At 34.6% G+C, this 22841-nt stretch overlaps 3 protein-coding genes across 3 annotated transcripts in view; 1 reads left to right on the forward strand and 2 right to left on the reverse strand.

Moving 5' to 3' along the window:
• The window catches only part of LOC115245378, a 134023-nt gene extending 121560 nt beyond the window's left edge, over nt 1–12463 (reverse strand). Inside the window, 1 exon segment of the mRNA XM_029823663.1 lies at nt 12121–12463. Within this exon segment, the coding sequence (XP_029679523.1) occupies nt 12121–12265 (145 nt within the window). The 5' untranslated portion in view covers nt 12266–12463.
• An 864-nt stretch (nt 12464–13327) lies between these two features.
• On the forward strand, nt 13328–18050 carry LOC115245367 (cilia- and flagella-associated protein 206-like). The gene is made up of 13 exons (XM_029823657.1): nt 13328–13420; nt 13518–13683; nt 13767–13947; nt 14266–14435; nt 14539–14740; nt 14812–14941; nt 15220–15327; nt 15411–15510; nt 15691–15758; nt 15919–16067; nt 16126–16224; nt 16303–16438; nt 16734–18050. The coding sequence occupies exons 1-13, from the start codon at nt 13328–13330 to the stop codon at nt 16950–16952; spliced, it is 1821 nt and encodes a 606-aa protein (XP_029679517.1). The 3' UTR covers nt 16953–18050.
• LOC115245368 (upstream activation factor subunit spp27) lies at nt 17275–22774 on the reverse strand. Its single transcript, XM_029823658.1, has 5 exons — nt 22622–22774; nt 20749–20839; nt 19545–19837; nt 18920–19164; nt 17275–18753 (listed from the first exon to the last, which is right to left on the reverse strand). The coding sequence occupies exons 1-5, from the start codon at nt 22662–22664 to the stop codon at nt 18637–18639; spliced, it is 789 nt and encodes a 262-aa protein (XP_029679518.1). The 5' UTR covers nt 22665–22774; the 3' UTR covers nt 17275–18636.
• Nucleotides 22775–22841: the final 67 nt, after the last annotated feature.

The raw sequence follows: 22841 nt of genomic DNA on the forward strand, positions 1-22841 counted from the left end.
ATTAATATAATATTATAAAATAAAAAATCATTAACAATCACTCATAGAGAATACTTTTGAAATATCCTACATGTTTTTCGATTATTCGCATAATTCTTTATTATTTTATTACTGCAAAAATCTTTCTCTGTTCGATTTTTATTGCAAAATCTTGAAATATACTTTCGAAAGATACAAGTATCGAGCAGAATATCGATATGAAACTCAAGCATATCGTATATTTGACTCCTCTATTTGAGTCAATCTGCAGACGACGCGGATGACGCGCCGGCTGGCACGGTTCGCCTACACCACGCCATATACATATATCGCTTCTACTTCGCCTACGCATGGCACGAGCCTCCTCTTCGCCATCATCGATCATTCTCATTGAGCTTAACGTTCTCGAGCAGCGCTCGAGCCCGAACAACGTATTCTCTACCCGTGCTTAAATCCGCGTAGCGTAATTGAGATTTCCTACGATCGTTCTAAAAAGCGTTATCGATTATCGCGTCTCCTCCTTCCTTAGCTCCGTAATATGCGATAATGGATTGAGATAAATTTAACAAATTGGAGAGGAATATATACTGTCAGCGTTACGTGTATGCATGCGGGTATACGTATATTTTTTTTAGTTTTAATAAATAATAATAAAAAAAAAATTGATTGAAAAATAAATTCGCACAGATAAAAAATTTGTGTTAAATTTAATAGATATCATATGTCCCAAACAGTCCACACAAATTTGTGTTAATTTAACTGTGTTAATATTTTAACACAAAATGAATGCAAACATCATAGTAATTCGAAAGAAATTTTGTGTAAAATCAATATATTTTTAATGATAAAATTAACTTGGAAAAATGTTATTGACGATCTGTAGCCGCTCTCACTCACTCCTATTGTAGAATAAAATCAACATTTTTTTTTTAACAGATAAATCCTGTCACTAATAATACGGAACATCTATTGTGTAAAATTAAAAATAGGTGTATTGTATTATTTTTATTTGTGTTAAATATTTAACACATAAATGGCATATTTTTTAACAAGAAAATACAAATTTTCCAACTGTGCATCGAATGGTAGTCAGTTCGCAATTTGAATTTTTATTTCGCGGCGAACGCGAAGGATAACGCTCGAAATGACGCGATTTCCCATGTGATGCAGCTGGCGGCTATCTTTCTCTCTCTCTCTCTCTCTCTCTCTCTCTCTCTCTCTCTCTCTCTCTCTAGCGATACACTATTCGCAATTTTATGCGAAACGCCCCAGGTGCGATGTACCTAACGCGCTCCTGAGCATCTCCCGGGACATATATTACACTGCAGATGCAACACATCATTGTCCATCGCTATGAACGTGAGCTTTCTTGCTGCGGGCACGACACGCCGTGCCCGCAGCAAGAAATTCTTTGTTCGCCCGCCGTCCGTGGGTGGAGACGTAGCGATACTCTTCTCCATTACCAGTCGATTAAGCCATTAGTTTGACAATGGACCACTTTCTGGTAATGCTACCGAGGTGTAGAGCTTCTCGAGAAGTTTAATTCTTTTCCCAGGCTAGTCGCTTTAAGAAAATATTCTTGGCGCGCAGATTGTCTTATTACTTGATCGTTATTAAAATATCTCGACTGCTAATGAGGAACAAACTTGTGAGAAAGATGAAAGAAGTGAAGAGGACGAAAATAATGCTGCAGTTAGATGCTTATTACGTAAAGTGCATCTGGGAAATTTTTATATTGAAAGATATAGAGCAGAACTGTAATTATCGGACGTTTTATGTTGCAATGGCATCTGTATCTTTTCTCTTTTTTCTCATCTAGATTTTAGTATCTCTTTGTTTGTCTTCTTTTGGAAAGAAAAAAAAATTAACTGTGAGTAAAATTTCAAAATATATTCTCGCATTTTTATTCCGATCAAATTATTTTTTCTTTCCGCTCGAGAAATTTTTTCAACTCTCTGAAAGATACTGAACTAAATATACATTCAGTACAATTTTCAAAAATTATAATTGATTGCTTGTTCCAAAAAATCTCATATCACATCGACTATCTCTGTGCCAAGTACAAGAGACCAAATTTCGTCGGACATCGTTTTCTATATTTTCCTTCGTCCGAGCATTCTATCAGTCGGTCCCTTTTTCTCGCCTTTTATCGCAACGGTCTTTTCTGTCCTTCCGGACACACCCGGTAGCTCGATGGAGCGTTTTGACGTAGACACAATAAAGAAGAAAGGTAAAGCAGCGAGGTTTCATTGCCCTTCTCGGCAGCTGCATCCCTGCCATACGTGAACACGTTCAATCGAGCGACAAAAGCAGTAAATTTTCTTCGCGAATTCCACAAAATAAAGTCTACACAAAACAAGCCTCCTCAGCAATTAAAACGATATTCATCATTTTTTATCCCAATCAATTTCTGACATTTCTTTTTTTTAGTGTCCGTCGCATGAGGGAAATAAAAAATTTTCCCGAAAATACGAGTATTTGACAACGTGTAAAACACACAATGCATTTAAATAATACACGATTGTATTTTAACATTTATGTATTTTTTAAATATACATAGAATTTTGAAAAAAAAAATTAGACGCGCACGTGTCAACAGAATTGACTTTAAAACAAATTCTCAAGAATGAATTATTAGATACGTTTAACGTTTAATATTTTTATGTTTTTAAAATAGTATGTATATTTTAATACAATATTTTATTTTATATTGTTCTGCGCATAATCAGAATTTACTAACTTCAAACAAGATTATTTAAGGATGTTTTGGCTATACAATAGTAGCAAAAAACTATCAAAATTTAAAAAAAAAGCATATTTTTTACGTTTATATTGTTTGAAAAATCGAATAAATAAATCCGGATTATAAAAAAAATTAAAGTATCACGAAATAATATGGTTTTTGTCTTTGTAAAAGAAAATAGTTGTAATTAATATTTTTCCTAGTTTATGACAAAAACTTTTGATCGTGAATACTTCCTGAAATCAACTGCAAGAAACAAAAAAAAAGTAATTTGCAGAAAAAGAGAGAGAGAGAGAGAGAGATGATATTTTTCTACAATTTTTAGTAAATAACTTTTAAACGAATAAATGAATCTAACTCAAGTTTTGCATAGATGCTCAAAAGAAATAGTGGAGTCTATGAAATTTTCATGCTTTTGTCAATGTTTTGACATATGACACATTTACGAGATAAAATATGTTGTAAAATAAATATGGTATAATTTTCTCAATTTAATTTTCGCATTTATGTAGAAAACAATTTGGAGGATCTGATTTCAATATTCCATAATAAAGTCCATCCGTATAACTTGTAAATACAATAACGATAATTACAAACGGAAGCGTTTCAGACATCAAACGGAATCGTGCCAATAACCTGTGCGTTAATGCAATCGCGATAGTAATATTCATCGAAATTGCATCGCATTGCCCAGAACGCCGCCGTAATCATAGAACGATTCAGATGATTCGGAAACCGGAAATGGATTCACGAGATCGTAATAACATTCTGAATACTAAATAGGATATATTACCAGCAGCAAAAACCTACAGTTATTAGATCCGCTCGATATTTCCCATCAATTAACTTTGTATATAATATCATGTATCATGCGTTCAACAAACTGATAGGTAATAGAATATTAATATTAATTTGAGCTGATATTTTATCACAAAATTTCGATATATATATATATTAATACAATATTTTTGCCGGTAAAAATTTAATTAAATTATTATGACAATAATTAACATAATTTTCTCGTGAATAAATCTGTATATATTCCATTTTTGTCAAAATACGGCTTTTCGTGGATGATCGCAAATTCAGACACGATGATTATCGGGCGTCGATAATCAAAAATGTAATGTTATATTCATGTGCATTGCGTTTGGTCATCAATGAGCACAATTTATTTCCGCTTATCGCGCTGAGCGAGGATCGAATTATTTATACGATCGGCTGTAAATCGAAAATACTAATGAGTTTCTACCGATTCATGCGAGAGAGTCTCGCACAAACATGTAAATTGTTATTACTCCATCAGTTCCCATCGTCTCTATATGAATACATCCTATGGCACATCCAGAGTGCGCGAACGATAAATTTAGCGCACTTACGGCCGTTTAATTGCCATCGAAATTATATATACACCAACAAATCGATTATTAATAGTACTGTTTATGCATCTAATGAGCGCGTCGTGGAAACAAGTTTTTTAAATATGCTTCAATTTTCGGCTAATGAGTCAGGCACATTATGTGCATGACTCATCAAGTTGCTTTCGCAGCCGTTTCCAAGCTTGAACCATCCGGTTAAGCAACACAAACTCAGACATATGGAATGCAATTAACCTAGCAATAAAAATATTTAAAAGTACACGGAACGTAAATATAAAAATAATAACAAGCATAATGAGATTAATTAATAGTCATAAAATAATATAATTTAAAGAGAGAGGAAACAATTGTTTACGATATGCTCTACTTCAACATTCGAAAATTAACGCAGTTAGAGGTGTAAAAAAACCGGTTTTTTTTCTGATAGGAAAAAACAGTTGAAAAAAGCGTTTTTTTCATTATTTTTTTAAATGTAATATTATTTTCTTTATACTTTTTTTTTGTTAACATAATAAAAAAAAACTAAAGTTTTTATATTTTTAATTTATTTTTTTCGAAAGTAATTTTAATGGATTAACCTTTGCGACAAATTACATCAAATTCAACATGATTCGGATAATTTTCAATTAGATGCTTAATAAAAATTTTTGTTTTGCATCTATAATTGAAAATTATCCGGATTTGATATCATTTTAACCGCAAAAATCTCGTTAATCCATTAAAATTGTTTTCAAAAAGATAAAATAAAAAATAACAGAATTGGTTTTAGTTTATACATTTAAAATAATAATGGTTAATTTAAATCTATTATCTAGAAAGTAAAAAATAATAAAAAATCAATTTGCAATAATCAAAACATAAATTAAATATTTGAAAAAAGAAACAAAAAAACCAGACTTATTTTTTTCTATTTACATCTCTAGTTATAGGTCATCTATATTTACAGCGTAATAAAAGCAACTTGTGTTCCAACTATTTCTTATATAAGATTATCACGAATGTTCTTCGAACGATGTAACGGGAGGTCCGTTAACGCCGCGCTTTACAGTTAGCCGGTCGTGCGATTTGTACGCTTATATAGTTCCGGTAAATGCAGGTCTACCCAAAGAAGGTGACGGTAATGGAGGATAAATAGTATATCGGCGTACTTTGAGTAGCTACGACGAAGCGAGAATGCTCATTTTTTAATAAACCTTTAATCCTGTCCGGATAACACTCGCGTCGTTTTCTTCTGCACGCGGGCCATTAAAGCGCGATATAAAGCTAATACAATTGCGAAATAATGACAGCGGATGCGCTGTGTAAAGAGAGGTCGCGGAACCAGGTCGCGTCGTTTAATGAACAAAGGTAAAAATCGCGCGTGAAACTCGCAACGCGAGTTACCCGCGCTCGCTCGCGCAGAGAACAGAGGGAAACGAATGCATTTGCGATAAAGCTTTTATAGACCATACTGACATTGTTACCGGCGACTAATACGTCGGCGATTTTATTGCGAAGTGGGTAAATGGAACGATGTTGAAGAATTTAACGAGCGGCTTCGGTGCTTCGGGCGACTCGCACAGTCCCGGCTAATACTTGCTCGTGAATAAGCTACGGAATAGCTACTGTAGCGGCTATAGTCGATCACACCGGTCGGACGAGATTTTCGATTTTTCCATATAACGAGGTGCTTCACCCCGTGCCTTCCCTTCCGTTCACCTGTGTGAATTTTCCGATCGATTTCTTCCCCGGGGCCGCGCGAGACCGGAAAATCTCTTCTGCTCTTCCTTTTTATCTTCGTCAAACGAGTATGAGATGCGCGAGAAAATATTAATACGCCTATTCCATTGTTTCCATTCGATAAAATCACACGTGAATGATAATTGATTTTTTTCTCGCTCGCACGCTCTCGGATCGATATATTTTTGCATCGAGATTCGAAAAGAGAAGCATTTAAACTGGTTTGTATTCGAAATTTTTAATATAATACGTTAATCTTCTCACAAACTATTTGTGTAAGCAAGCTTTAATAAAAAAACTGTTTCAATTGCATTTACGCAAAAAATATACGAGAGGATTATGGATTTATAAAGATTATGAAAGAGAATACGAAATATAATAGTCCGCTTCCATTTTAATGTTATTTGATAAACTGCTCCATTTATTAATACTTTTTCACCACAGATAAATCATTTAAATTATTAGTGCTATCGTAAAATTCTGCTTTGCAGAGATTCACGCTTTAGGAATTTTAGATTAAACTGACATTCATAAATGTCAGTTGCATCTGCAGAAATTCCGAAAAATATATTGTTAAATTTGAATGCAAAACACGTTTTGCATTTTAATATCGCTGTAATTGAGTTGGTTAAACCAAAATATCAAATCAATTTTTAATATGAGAATTCGCGATATGTTATAATAAAAGCAAACAGCGACAAAAATTTACGAAAAATGTATATTTGACATTCTCTTACACGTGTGTGTTTATACATTGTGAAAACGTTTCGAATATCTTTATGTTTCAATTATAATACAATTATTCACTTTGCCATATAATTAAAAGAGCTTTATATATACAAAAGCCACGAAATATAATTTTTTATAAATGTATCAAACACGCGCGATTTTATACCATGTTTTACATCTCATTTTTATGTAAATTAAACAAATAAAAGAGATGTAGTACTTATCATTTTGCTAAAATAATTCTCTCTCTCTCTCTCTCTCTCTCTCTCTCTCATTCTGAAATTCTTCATCAAAGAAGGATGTTATAGCAAAAAGATAACTTATAATAAGTGTAATTTTTTGATGGCACGATGTCAATTGTACTTTGTACATAAATTATAATGCCATTACTGTTACATTTTCTTTGCGCGACAGAACATCTTCGCGAAGAGGCAATGTGCAATTTGTCATCGTTTTGCACTCGCGCGGAATGAGAAATAAATGGAAGTCACCGTGAATCGATCTCTTTCGTTGGACGTCACTCGTCATTCTACGGGTGAATACTTAATGAATAACATGCCGACTCGAAGAAGCACTCTCGACTAGCATCGGCATCGTCGAGAGGGTTGCGTTAATCATCGATTAACAGCGATCCATTCGCACTGACAACCGCTCGACGATGGTGACTCAACCGATGATGATTCGCTTTTTTATCGTGGGGAGCGGAAATGCAGAACGTTCCTAGCTCGTTACGGATGGATTCCCACTCTTAAGTATTATATCCAGGAAGACCGTGCAAAAAATTAAATATAACAGAATTTTTAGAAACAGATAAAATATATAATTTATGTTTTTTGCTAATTCTATTTAATTCATTATTATCATATATATTTATTATTATTTTATCCATGTTTTATAAAATATTATAAATAAAATCTTTATCGAATTATAAACTTCCTGGAATTTCGTATACATCTATCATAGGTATCCCCCCAAAAAAAATATATATATATTTTAGATACATATGATAGAGATATACGAAATTCCAGGAAGTTACAATTCGATAAAGATTTTATTTATAACATTTCATAAAATATGGATAAAGTTTAAAAAAAAATATGTAGCACGTAGGTACTGAAAGAGTTGAGAGTACGGTAAGAAATCGAATGGCGTAAGAAGTTGGTTAGATAAAATAAAATAAAATAAAAGCAGCTCTCAATACGCCGAAGTACCAAGCGGCAGCATCAAGGTCTTTTTGTCGGCACCTTCACGGCCTGTCAAGCATTCCGAGAAGGATGAGAAAATAACGCGCGCTAAGCCAAACTTGGTCGCAACACCAGTGGTATAAATGAAGTCGATGCGCTGTTATAATATTTCACATTTCATATTTTATAAAACAAATTTGTGAGAGCGTCTACATCTCCAACCAGTCCTTTTATATCAGCCGAAAAATAGAATTCGTTTCGTAAAAAAAATAATAAAAATCGTTAACGGTTAAAATTAAATTATATTTATGCGCGCAGCTCTACGAGAATTTGCTGTCAGAAATGATTTGTAACTCAGGGAATATAAAATCGGATTTACGATTTGGAGGGGAACAGTAATGTACGACGCATCGAGAGGCTATATGCACATCTCGTTGACGTATAAAGATTATACGTACATCTCTATTCCATCTCCGCCGCGAGTGCGATTAACCACTTTCCCACCACGTTACATATCGCGCGAGCATTCTGACATTACTCATTTGCAGCTGGCGGCTTTTTCACGCAGCTGTGAACGCAATGCGCCCTTGCGCGAAAGCTCGGTTAGATTCAACTATCTCAGAGATTTATTTGATATATACATATGTTCATAATATAATTACATCGGAGTGTCACATATTTGTTTTCCTATATAGGATATTCCAGACCAATGGAACTTCAGGGTATTATAAGATTGAATTTGGAACAAAAAAGTTCCTATAAACATAAGTCCGGAAACGCTTCGTTAAAAAGTTATAATTAATAAATTCTTTGTAAGTAATTAGTTATGATTAAAATTTAATAAGAACATTTTTATATTTGCGTTTGCAATATTTTCACTACGAATGTAGTGTTTACAAAAAGACTATCGAAAGGTGATTTTTTCAAATTTCTGCTTTTTTCATTATTTTGAGCTTATTTTTTTTTTTTTTTAATGCCTTATCGGAATTAAATGAAATTGGTATAATTTAGTTTGTTATTTAATTACCCATCAGATTTATTTCGTTACTTTTTTCAAATGAATGAAGAATTTTGAAGCTATTTTTAAAAATCATCAAAAAACGTGATTTTTTAAAGTTTATTAGCTACAACTTTTTAACGTAAAAAGTTTTCTGTATTTATAGAAACTTTTTTATTCCAAATTCAATTTCTTATAAGACTCTGAAGTTTCATTGACCTGACTTGAAACACCCTGTATATTTCTTCTCTTCTTATATATTTTCTTTTCAGTTTAATATCGAATATATCGTATATATAATATATGAGAGAAACATTTCTTATTTTTATGTGATATTTTCCGACCGATCGTTTGAAGCTAAAACGAAATATGCGAGAATTTCGCGTTGCGATCGATTCAACGTTAAGGCAGACAGCCTTTAAATCCAAGCATTTTTGGAGGTCTAACGTACGTGCTCGCCTCACATGATCGGAAAGAATAAATAAATCGTAATGTAAATCCCCATAAATCCTTCGTACGGCCGCCATCGCATTTACATTCAACATACACCCATAAATTTTTATCGACTGCACTGACGAACTGGCGATTCTCTCCCCCGAGTCCAACAATGGACATAAATTCCACGGCGCCCTTTGTCAGGATACTTCCATTCTCGCTGGGGACCTCCTTTTTATACGCGAGGGCGATTATTTATACTCGCACTATCCGAACTGCAGCGGAACCGATCGCGACGATTCATCGTTTAATAACCTTCGTTATCGGAAAGGAATATTCTCGGATTAAAATTTAATTTAAACGTTAATCGCCAGAGATACGTATGTTCCATCGATTTCGCAAACGCTTCGCTATTCAAAATTTTTAAAATGATGAGATCTTATCAAAGTGTTCGCGCTCGATTATCGATATAATGAATCTACTCTCGCGCGCGTGAGCAGATAAATTAGAAATTTTTCTACTTTATCGTGACAGTCCGTACCTTGAGCAGTATGCTAATCATTAAGAGTTGCGTATTTGAAGAATAAGAAGGAGCGGTGACGATTGTCATCTTATTTACAATGAATAAAGTCACCGAGGTGCACGCGTGACAATTTACATAATCGCGCTTACATCTCAGAAAGGTCGTCGATACAATGAAACTCTTTACATTGCGTCCTTATCAGTGTAAACGTGGTGCGACTGTCACGCTGTAATTTTCGCAACGGAGTTTACAATGAAATTCTATTTTACGAGGAATATTAGAATCAAATAATTTTACGGCCGCTCCAAAATATTCTACTGTTTTCTTTATATGTTCTATTTTCTGTCATAACGATGAGTGCATCACCTTGAAAAATGTGTCAAGAACAGTGACCAAATAGTCTGATAGAAAATGAGAAAATCATTTAAAATAACATGAAAAGAGCTAAATATAACAATGTGAAGCCAATGCAATACAGATTAATACATCTCCGTTAAATTAAATACGTAATCCTTATCATAGTCGCTTCACATTACACAATTTTCTCGATAAAGTTATCGATAATTATATCTATTTATCGATTTTCTATATTAAAAATAAAATGGATCCTGCATGGTCCTTTGAACATTGTTGATGTTTTTACAATTCATATCCATCACAATCATTAATGATGCGACACCAAAAATTATTTTCCATTAGAAAATTCAAATCACATATTATAAATAAAATCATACAGCATTACAATTCTTATTTCTCTATTTCTATATTAATATAATTAAATATATTACAAAATAAATATATAGCGACCTTTTATATTTTGAAATGATTATATTAAGTGGGAAAAATTTTAAGTATATATCAAACATTAAAATTAAAATTATATATATCGTCTATAGTATAGCAATATAATATAGAATACTTATAAAAATATTGAAATTTTTAAAATTGCAAAAAAATAGTATTCAGCAAATTTTTAATATATAAATTTTGTATAGAATGTATTTGACATATATGAGACATGAAACATAAAACATGTATTATACAGCAACCAGTTGATTATTAGTTCAAATACGATTTGCGGAGCTTGAGATTTGCTCTTGGAATAACATCACGTATCACGACACGATATTATAACGAACAAAGGAATTCCATCCGTGGTTATAGAATTCCCTGAAGAAACAAACGACGCGGATCATCTCACCCAAACGACAGGTATATGTATTGCAAACGAAATCACATGCAATGACGTCAGTCACGTTCCGTGACCATGAAAGTGCAATAAATGGTGTGTAGTATAAACAAAACATGTCAAACGATTCATCGATCATATGAGAACGTGTCATATGTGTGTGAGTCGCGTCAATTCCTGTGTCATTAATCAATCACGCAAAAATTTGTTTCGTAAATTAAAAATAATAAATATAATGAATCGATCTTATTAAATTTATAAACGCACACACAGTATTATGTGTATGTGTATGTATGTATTTGATATTTTCGTAAATCATTGCACAATTTGTTGCTCAAATATAAATATATTTCTTAAATATTATTTTAATGTACACTGAAAAAAAAATTATTAATTTGACTAAATCCGTTCAACTAATTACCATTTTTTAAATTGAAATATTTAAGTTTTTAAGTCAAATATATGTCTTAAATATATATTTAGAAAGAAAAATACAAATATGTAATATATATATTACATATTTGAAATGACAAAGATATAAACAGAGATGTAAAAAATAATTTATAACAAAATGGAGAAAACAATTTCTTATCTGAGCGCACAATCATTAAAAAGGAGATTAAACTTTCACAATCGGCGCAATCAGAAACGTAAACCGCAGATGAAAGAGAAATCGTAGATTTGAAAGTTGTATATATGACTGTGCGCTCAAAAAAAAATAAAAAATCACGTATGGTTGCTGCCATGTGAATTTGGCGCGAATCACACGGATTTCATATCTCTTCATATTTTTGAAGGAACTATATGTGTGAAATTAACACAGTAAAATAAATATAAATTTCATTTCAGACACTGAGAAAAAAAAACACGTATGATAAGCGAGGAAAACAATAACAAACGCCTTATAAATGAATAAAACGTAGAGGTAAATCGAACGGCCTTGAAACACACAAGCGCGGGATTATTTTCTCCCTATAACGTCAACTTCATATCGTACGATATTCGTTATCAGTACTATTCATACCGATACTACGAATTGAATCAAACGAGATGATAGATGACAGTTAATTACAAACGAGCATAAGAGCGACTGGTATCACTGTAATAGTACAATATGTACATATATAACGATCGACGACACGTAGACGTCGTCGAAGAAAAAATAAGAAGCTAATGACATCCGCGTACATTAATAAGGACACGCACGTAGCGTGTTTAATGAGAAATTCACGGCATGACTCACCTTGACTGTCGGCGTACGCGGCAGGAACGACGATCGCGAACAGCAACACCAAAAAGACCAGCACCAGTTTGCACCTCACTGTCACACTGCCACCGTTGCCGCCGCCGACGACGGCGACGACGACGCGTCGGGAATCGCGCGCCATGTTCCTGAGACTCGGACACGGCTGGCTGGTTCCTAAACGCCGTTGGCCGCGACTCACGCGAACGTCATGACAACACACGCTCCTGTCACACACGCCTTCTTCGCACGTTGGCTGTATCGCGTCTGTCGTTCGCGCGTGCACACACCACACTCTCGTTACCGACCACCCAGCCCGACTGACACCGTTCCGTTCGGTTCGCGCCGACCGTCGTGACAGCTCTGAAGTCGGCCGCGACCCCCACTCCCGCCGTCGACATGGCGGCGAGAGACGAAGCGGCGCGGAAATGGCCGAGCACGCACGACCGCGAGCGCGCTCGAATTTAAATACGCGCGCAATCATTTGATCACTGACGATGTGATTTTTGTAATTAAAAAATTGATTTTTGAAATTTGGAAAAAGATTTTCAAGGTTCACACGTCGAGAGAGAAAATAAGATGTTGATAAATCCGATTCCTAGCTACTACGATTTTCCATTATCTGAAAGAATATTGCATTTTTATTTTTTAAATAAAGCACATAGTATTAAATGTAAAATATAAATACACATGTTTTTAAAAATTGGACTTATCGATAAAGTTTGTGCTTTGTATCACATATTTTAATATGTGAAATAAATATATTAATCATAAATCCATGCTGGATAAAGTTCGTGTTTGTGTATACATATTTTAATGCAGGAAATAAGTAATAAATATATTAATCATAAATTTATGTTTGCATCGAGAAACTTTGTACTTGTATATACATTTTGATGTGTGAAATAAGTAAGAAATATATTAATCGATACAAAATTATTCTTTTTTTTTTGTGGTGCGATTATATATTTTCGTATCATTGCTTTTATTACATAAAGTTATTTGTGCAATGAACAATAATCTCTTCAGTTCTACAATAATATTTAAAGAGATTGAAAGGAATCTTCAAATACAGCGACAACAAATGGTTCCGATGCAAGTATTGATCAAACTTTATGGATGGATGTTTTTGTTTGAATCCACAACGTACTGTAGCAAGTGAGACTTTCTAAATCAGCCGAAGGAGGAGTGTTATTTGCTTCCTACGATGGAAAATGTGCGAAAAGAATTGACGAAAAGGATCGTAAACGAATGTAAAGTGAAAGAAACACCAGTAACTAAGGATTTGGCCTCGTTTTTGGTAATTTAATAATCAAAGAAATATTATTGAAATGCACTTTGTCTCGAAGCAACGTATAAACAATAATTACAATTATTGTTTCTAAAAATAATTCTAGCTTTCCCTGTATCAATTAAATCCAATATATCGAATAAAAGAAAACGAAGAGGAGAGCAATGCGAGAGTAACCCAAGCGATAGTGGAGAGGCTATGTGACCAGAGCAAACCCAGTCTGGTAACTTTGAAAAATCAGCTGTACTTTGTCAAGCATTATCATGACAGAGGTAAAAAGATTTCTGATTCGTTATTTTTACGTTTTTATTTTATAAATCACAGTGTGTTATGCGCGGTTTCACACTTTCCCCAGACGAAACTGTCAAAAAGCATCGGTTACGACTGCATCAAAAGACTGAACCTCTGGTTGCCGAAATTTGCGAGACTACTAAATTGGAAAGTGGGAAGGATACGGAAAGATATTATCATAAAATATTGGCAGTGATAACGCTGCTAAGTGGTCTCGGAAGCCCTACGGTCCCTTCAATTCTAAAGTATTTCGCACATTCATATGATTTAATAATTCATTATGATTTAATAAAAATTTAGAGTTGAATAAAATCAAATAAAATGATGTATTTAGTTTCTCATCTTCTCGATCATAAAAAAATTTCTTGTGTCAATTATCACGTTACTATTGCCAATAAATGTAAAGATAATTCTCATCTATAGGTTGGAATTTGCACGGATATTATATTTAAGAATGATTGATTAAATTATTATTATTATTATGCTCAAATCCTCATAGAATCTTTAATGAATAAAGATTAGTATGCCTGATAATATTGCAAGACTATAATATTTCACATTAGAGAAGTTTCGTTGGCGCTGCGGAGCGTCTTGGATACTTCCGAGTTGCCTCATTATGTGACTTTGCCAAAACGGGAGAAAGAGGAACAGTTGATGGAGTTGATGTGCATAATTGCTGGAATCCGTTTATTTAATAGAGATCGTCAACGCGGCGGCGAAGGGATCGACGATCGTAAGAGCATGGATAATAGTTAAATTCGAACGATATTGAGCGAAATAGAAAAAAATATATGCACGCTTTTGCTACGAACGATTATAATGATAATTGCTTTCAGTGCCCAGCATCCTACAAGAAGCTTTAACGAAGACCCGTAACTCTGTCCTCGAGCTATTAGAGCCACTAATGGCCAAGGTGTACAAATTTACATCTATTCTGGAAAACGCGATTATAAAAAAAGCGACGCCTGATCTGGAAGAGCACATCAAGTGGGCTATCGAGATGTTAACGGCTAGTCGTCAGCAAGAGATCTACATCCGGTACCTTTCGAAAGAGGTCACGTAATATTAATTATGCAATTGATATAATTTTGAATATGATATCGTTGTAGAAAGCTGTTGAGCGATGTGGAGCGCAGCGAGAATGCAGTGAAGACTCTGATGGACCGTCTTCAAACGCGACTCTTCAAACTGTACGATACTGTTCGATACAAAACAGCCATTCCCACTGCTGAAGTCTACGTAAATACGACTGCTAACGTTACCTAAAAGAATAGATTGTAATTGACGCACACAGCATAATTACAATACTTTGTTAACATTCCGACTTTTATTATATTTCCAGGAATTGAAATATTTATAGAATCTTTCCAATTTCGCTTTTAACATTTTCGATAAAATTTGTTTTCGTATAAACATCATAGTCGTTCCACATAAAGAAATTCTCTCATTCGCAGTTTTTTTTCTATTAGCAGAATTTTTATGTGATGAAATATAATGATGTATAATCTGCCTATTAGCCACAATTTATTGATCTAGCGGATATATGGATGGGTTTGCAAGATGAGGTGATCATTTTGAGCAGCATTAACAATTTCCTCTGGGAATTACAGAATTTGAGTAATAAGGTATCAATACATTCATTTATAATATTTATTTAAACATATTTCTTAAAAATATGTATTCAGCATGATATATATTTGCGTCATAGACTGTAAATGTCTACGATCAAAAGCTGGATGACATAGCTCAGGAATTGGATATTCTGACTGACGCTGAAAGATTGGAACGTTCTATGGGCAATTTAATAAGTAAAGATTATTCTGTGGAATCTATATTTATCAAAAATTGTGGCAGATATATTTAAAGATAATTAATTAAATTATCGGATTATATTATCGGATGTTTAAATTAAGATAAGTCTTAAATTAAAACGGATATGTTTATCCTTTGATTTTATTTTGACGGTATAAATATTTACATTTTTACAGCGGAATGTGGAGAATGTTTAATATATTATCCAAATGTCACGAAGGATTTCGAGAAGATTAATTTAGAGGTAACCGCAGTAGAATAGTATTTATATATATATTTGTATAATTTTATAAGATTAAAGAAATGAAATACCCTTGTACATGTCAAAATATTTACATGCAATTTTATTTGAAAAACTGTATCAAATAAATTTTCACGTAATTAAAAAAAAAAGAGTATATCAGTTTCTAGGATTTTGCGCATGGACGTTCGCCACAGCCAAAGGAGCTTTAATACCGGGAAATCCGAACAACGGTGTGGCAAAATGGCGAGGAAAATTTTACGCTTTCAAATCGCCCGAAGCGGCAGCTAAATTCGGAAAAAATCCAGACAGGTACTTTTGTTTGTAAATAAAAGTAATCAGTGGTTTTTTCAGCACCGACTGTTAATAGGTACGTTTACGAGGCGCTCAATTTCGTTCGCAATCATCCGGAACATATACATCTGTTCCAATTACACGAAGAAATTGAAGCCATGCAAAGTCAAGAAGAGTGAGTTGATGATCATAAAATCGCACTTCGTAGTGTATTTATCTGACACTGAGATATAGAATATTCATTTTCCACAAGAATCACGGAGAAAGGATTGCAGTTAAAAGTCCGTCATGATCAAAAGATTCAAACGGACGTTCACATATTACCACCTTACATCGATAAAGATTATACTTCCAATATTTGGGAATTGAGACGAAGAGCTTTGCATTTGGTGAGTCGACTTTTATTAGCCTTACCAGAAAATATTTAATCAGTGAGATATATTTTTCTATGTTTCAAACATACATTTTCTTTCATTTAACAATAGTAATTTTTTAATAGTACCCCACATTTTAATTCATATATAATTTTTAATATTTTGATAAATTATTTCTTGTAAAATGTCATGATGTATTGCAATATATATGTAATATATTTCATGTGTGTGTTATGTAGCACTTTGCTTTGTGTTTTTTCTTAGCTCTGTAGATGAAAGATGTTTGATTTCACACATGATAATTTTTCAGGCAAACATAAGTCGATGCGTTACTCGTAGTACGCAGACATTCAACTCACAAGGTGTTTACGTACAAGCAACTCCGCCTCAGGATAAGGAAGTTCAAACCAGAAGAGATAACTATACAAACACAAAGAATCTCAAAACGTTCATATTTGGCTTGCGAGGCAGACGGGATGATAATCAACATGTTGTATCGTTTTTGGAAGAGGAGCTTGAACACTTATAAAAATTTTAATCTCTCAATTTCTTAGATACTTATGTGATCTTGTATACATATAAATGTTTTAATGAGTGACACGCACGCGTGATACGTATTAATCACAGAACAAAAAATATTACAGCATCGTAAATAATCAATAATACATGAGATTACATTTATTTAGAACATTAAAGGATATATATTGGGCAATGTTTAGAGGAGTACTAGGAAATAATTGAAATAAATTACACGCAAGACGCAGTTTAAAAAAAAATGAAAGCAATACTCTTTTTAATGACATTTCCAAATACATTTCACGGAACATTACAGCTTAAACCATTTTTTTTTCTTTTTAGAAAACACAATATTAGCATTATAATTCATCATTCCGTGCGCACATATTTTTCTCGCGTATGTATGCTTTCGTTATCGCAAACTGTAGGATTTCATTCGTGTGGCTTTCCTCGTGGTTTAGGCCAGCATTTCTTTAATTTATATTCAAAATACACGAATTTTACACATGTCGAAGCTCGAACAGACATATGCGGTTAAGATTCCGCACCTCGCTCCGTGAGCCTATTTTACTTCCTACACTTCAACATTGCGCCAGTGACCGCTGCTCGCATTGTGACTTTTAATGTGCTTATATCGTACTTTTCAATGAATATATTGTTTTACCATTAGATCTTAAATGTTAGATTTTCAATTTTTACACCAAGAAATCTATATTACGACAATAATTAGTAATTACACGATAATACAATTAAACTTTGCTTACATTTTCATGTGTATAATGTAGCTATTATACAGAAGAGGTACAGGATGATTTTTCGCATAGCTTCTCTCTTTATTTTTCCGCATTTCTTTTAAACATCCACACTTTTTTGAGATGAAATCTATCATTCTGTTGCATCCAATATTACCAAGAAGCATTTTTTTTAAAAGGGTAAAAAGAAAAGACAAAAATACCATATGGTTTTTTTAAGATAATTATTGATATAATACAAAAAAGATGGGAAAAAAATTTGTCTAGTCCATATCTTAAATATATATTGAAAGCAACTGTGCCACACACCAATGTGATAAATGTGTCAGTTAAAATAAAATAAAACTTCTCAAAAAAAATCACTTTCAAATTTAAATGTACTCTCTCTCACTTTTTTCTAATTCATTTAAATGTCATTATTATAATGGTGCGTCGTGTTACCGCGTTTGGAATAAGATATTATTATTAATCATGATCATACAAATAATATAACATTTATTTTGAATTAAATGACTTAAAACCAGCTTATTGACTATTGGCCACTGTAATGTATTCACATTTCGAAATCATCTGAACGTCCATGGTAATAATTGTCCCAATATTAGATAAAGTCATCGGTAATCATTGGCAATTATACTTGTTGCACATTATCAAAACGTTATTCCTAACATTTGTTGGAAGTCATATCTATGATGCTTATAGGGTCAAAGTACGTTATTGTAATAACCAATGGGACAAAACGATTACGATGGGCGGCAGAATACGTCGGAATGGTGTAAACATGGTCTAAAGTCTTAAGTCGCAAGAAATACGTTGTGTTTCATGTATATATATATATATATGTATATATATGTATCGTGAGAAAGATGGAGAGGTGCACGAGACGCACCTTGGAATATGTTATATATGTATATAACTTGTCAGAGATCGGGATTGAAATATGATTTAATCTACAAAGTGATTTTTGAGGTATTTCATCATACCAAAAGTTCTGAAGCGCTTTACGCCGATTACCTTCATTAATTCCTCATCACAAATTGCGAATTGTTTATTCTTAGGATCCTGTAAAAACCCCAATCATTTTATTAGCAACTTTTTGTAAATATTTGACATATATATATATATAGCTAGTATGTGACTTCTAATGTACGACCAAATTGGTGAAATAAAAAATGTCTCATAGTATGAAAAATTTTAGATAAGTGATGACATCAATAATGATACTTACATAAAGATTCCTTTCTTTAATGATACTCCATACTTTTTTCACGACTTCATGTCGAGCCATTTGTTCTGCGCCGACAACCGCGGCGAGTTCTGGAGATAGCGTGATAGCGCGTGTATAGCCACCACCCTTGCCTTTGCTACCGCCACCTTTCTTTGCTGTACTTCCTGGAGCCTTTTTGTTTTTACCCCAGTCTTCGTCACTATCACTATCGCTTCCCTTCTTTTTTCCTTTCTTTCCAGGCTTATCTACAAAAAAGTTGACATTTTTTAATAGAATCTTAATGCTAATAATTACTTAATAATAAAATAACAATATATACATTGTCGAATAATTAAGTTTCGAGACTCGCTTCGCATTTCCGAACGTTTGATCAGTTTGTGCTGCCATTTTACAATTAGAGTTATTCACAACTCAATACTCGACACATGGTACAAGTTTTAAATTTGGTCCAATAGTTAATGAAATACAGTAACGCAAAGTCGTGTTACAAAATTTTGTTTAAAAATTGGTGTAATGGAAGTAACGCTTGACAACACGTCAACATTGAACGGATCAAACATTCGGAAATGCGAAGCATGTCTCGAAACTTAATTGTTCGACAGTGTATAACAAAAATATATTTTACTTTTTTTGGGTGCAACTTTAGGTTTCTTTGGGCTATACTCTTCGTCGCTGGCATCATCATCACTAGCGCTTTCTTCATCATCGGAAGAACCCTTCTTACGTTTGTTGGGAGCCTTTTTAGCAGGATTTCGCTTGGCTGGTTTCTTTTCTTCTTCCTCCTCTTCTTCTTCGGATCCTTCCTCCTCCTCCTCTTCACCGTCTTCAGATTCTTCGCTAGCAGCCTTTTTCTTTTTCTTTCCTCCATCTTGTTTTTCTTGAAGACATTCCATGACTAAATCGTCAACTTCTTTTTTCCTATAAAGAAGAACATAATTCATAAATATATGTAAGATATTTAAAATAGGAATGTGTAAACTAAAATGTGCATGTCAGAGGAGGAACGAGGTGGTAACTTATATCTAATTATTATTTCAGTTCCACTCAGAATTCCTCTTTTTTTTTCTTGGACGTTGAGAGACTCTCTTCTGCATTATTTTACAATGCACAAGTGCCTATTATATGTCCGCTTTCAGCTTTATTCACTTCTAATGATAACATGTATATTGAATTGAATGCTTGCCATATTAAAAGATAAATTATCGTAGTAATATTTCATTCAAATCTATCATGCATATGATAGGTTAAGCTAAATTTGATAAAGAAACGATTCTCTTCTCTACTTGAAAATACATATCTCATTATAAGTATTGTTTTAAGATATGAAGAAAACAAAGTATTTTATAGTTATCGTTTGCATTTTTATATCTACACTATAATATTTTATTAATATACAACTTATAATTAAAGTTGATTTACACTGACGATACAACAAATAGAATATGTGATATAAGAAATGTTTTTTTATATTATATAAATATATTAACACAAACATAATTATATTAATCTTGCATATATATGAAGATAAAAACAAGGAAGAATAGTGATTTGGGTTGGTGAGAAAAAATAGTCTTTATATGTCATTACAAATTTACTATGAATAAATACCTAATAAATATGACTAAATACTTTATATGTGATAGCGTCTTGGATCCTATTATATAATATAAATCTACTGAAAATTAAAATTGCTATCATTTCTGCGTCTGTTATTTTTTATATATGTAAACGCATGTTGATTTTTCGTATCGCATAACATAAATTGGCTTTTATAATGACATAAACAAAATTATTTACATTCGTAATCACATTCCCTACTCATCGCTTACCTTTCTATGAGGTCAATATCAAGTTTCTCTTCGATTTGTTGCCTCACTTTTTTAGCAGACATTGTAGTGAGATCAGCATCCTTGAGGATAGCTAAACAAAATTAATAAACATTTTATCAATATGTGTGTCAAGATGTTTTACCCATTTTATTTAACATTTATTTATTTATTATTATTATTATTTATTATTATTTCATTATTATTAAGAAAAACTAAAAAAATATGCAAAGTTTTTAACACTAATACCAAACATAGTCATATATTACACAATTCTTGTTTGAACCATCAATGTTAATTATGAAATATGACTCACAGAATGTTTTCTTACAGAAACATTTTATTCGTCAGAATTTCTATTATTATTTGAAAGGAACAACGCAAAGGAGGAGAAAAAAAAAAACACACGGCAAAAGATAAATTAAGAAATATATACGCTCATTTATTTCTTTCCCGATATCTGCATTCAAAAAAAAAAAGCGAGAGTATATATGCGTCGCCATTCATTTTTCCGCGCTTACGTACATGGCGCTTCTGGCGTGTGTACGTGATCTGGGGTATAGTACGGTTTCCCGCGCGTCGGGGGATCTAGTAAATATCGAGCGCAAATGGCCGCCGTGGCGCGCGCCGGCCGTACCGGTCATCGCCGATCGGAGACATTAACGGAAAGATATCTCTGCAAGTACGCGACGAGGCGACGACGCGACGCATGAAACGGGACGCGGAGGGATTTTTCTCCGCGCGACGCGGTCAATCGGCCGGCGCATTGATTCCGGAAAAGATCGAAAACCGCGAGAAGACGAAAGTAGGGAAGATAGAGAGGGAGAGAGAGAGAGAGAGAGAGAGAACGCGAGGGAGAGATAAGGTAGCGTAGCAGAGGGAACGCGGGTCTCTCTCTCTCTCTCTCGTGCGCGCGCGCTCTCGGTCGATTCTCGCCGAAAATCTCTAACGAAAAAATACGCGCGCGCGCGCGCGCTACCTCTCGTTAACCGCGCTCGCTATGTAATTTACAACGGGCGAGTCGCGGTTGTAATGGCGAGAGGCAGCGCTCTTTTACACCGCGGCGGGAAAAGACAGTAAACTGACAAATATCTCTCGGGGCAGAGGAGCACGGTAACGGCCATGTATGCGTGTGTATGCATGTATGTATGTACGTATGTGTGTGCGGTGGCGGTTATAACCAATGACTATCCAATCGGCGATACGAGAGAGGCGCGCAAAGGAGGGAAAAAGGGCAACGCGCGCGCGCTCGGTTGCGATCGACGAAGAGCGTAATCTCCTTTCTCGAAGGAGATTCGCGCAGGAATACGCACTTCTTTTTCTTTTATCTACCACGACGCAAAAATCCGTCGTGACGCGGTGTTAAGTATACGCGAGAATGACGAGATAGAAAGAGAGAGAGAGAGAGAGATATATGAGGCAATGAGACACGAATGCGAGAGAGCGAGAGCGATAGGCGCGCGCCACCACACACTCGAGACGCGTCATATACACGGGCCGCCGCGAGGTCGGGGCGAGAAAAGCTATCTTTTTATAGCGAACGAGGAAAAATCCGACTTTTCGCCTGGTCACCGAAGTGGCTGCTCCGAAAATCCAGAGCGGATTGCACGAGCCGTCTATCCGGGCTATCACGCCGTTAGCCCGATACGTAGGTGGCGAAATACGGCGAACCGCGATTGTAATGGCCGGCGTGGGGCACGCCACTTGGGCACATACGTGCGCGCTAAAGACGTCACGTCGCAAGAGCAAAGAGCCCGATTTCGCCCGTATTGCCGATGCAGCGCGAACGCGTAACGCGCGCTAACGCCCGAGATGAGTAGGATTACGGGATAATACGGCCTCGGAATCGTCTACATCGCGCGATATCGCCACTTACCGGTGATCTCCTTGCGTAGCTCGTCCTTCGAGATATCGGCCATGGTTGATGCTACTCGCTGTGCGTGCTGCTGCCAACTGAGCCTATGCCGGCTGCGGACTCCCGTAGCGTCCGTTGGGACAGTCCCTGCTGGCAGCGCGCCGATACGCGCGCGCGTAACGCTCCTTCGATCGCGAATAACTCGAAAACGCTCGCGCGAAAACGAATACTATATACACCA

The sequence above is a fragment of the Formica exsecta genome, unplaced genomic scaffold, assembly GCF_003651465.1.
Source record: "Formica exsecta isolate Colony F162 unplaced genomic scaffold, ASM365146v1 scaffold96, whole genome shotgun sequence".
Lineage (NCBI taxonomy): Eukaryota > Metazoa > Arthropoda > Insecta > Hymenoptera > Formicidae > Formica > Formica exsecta.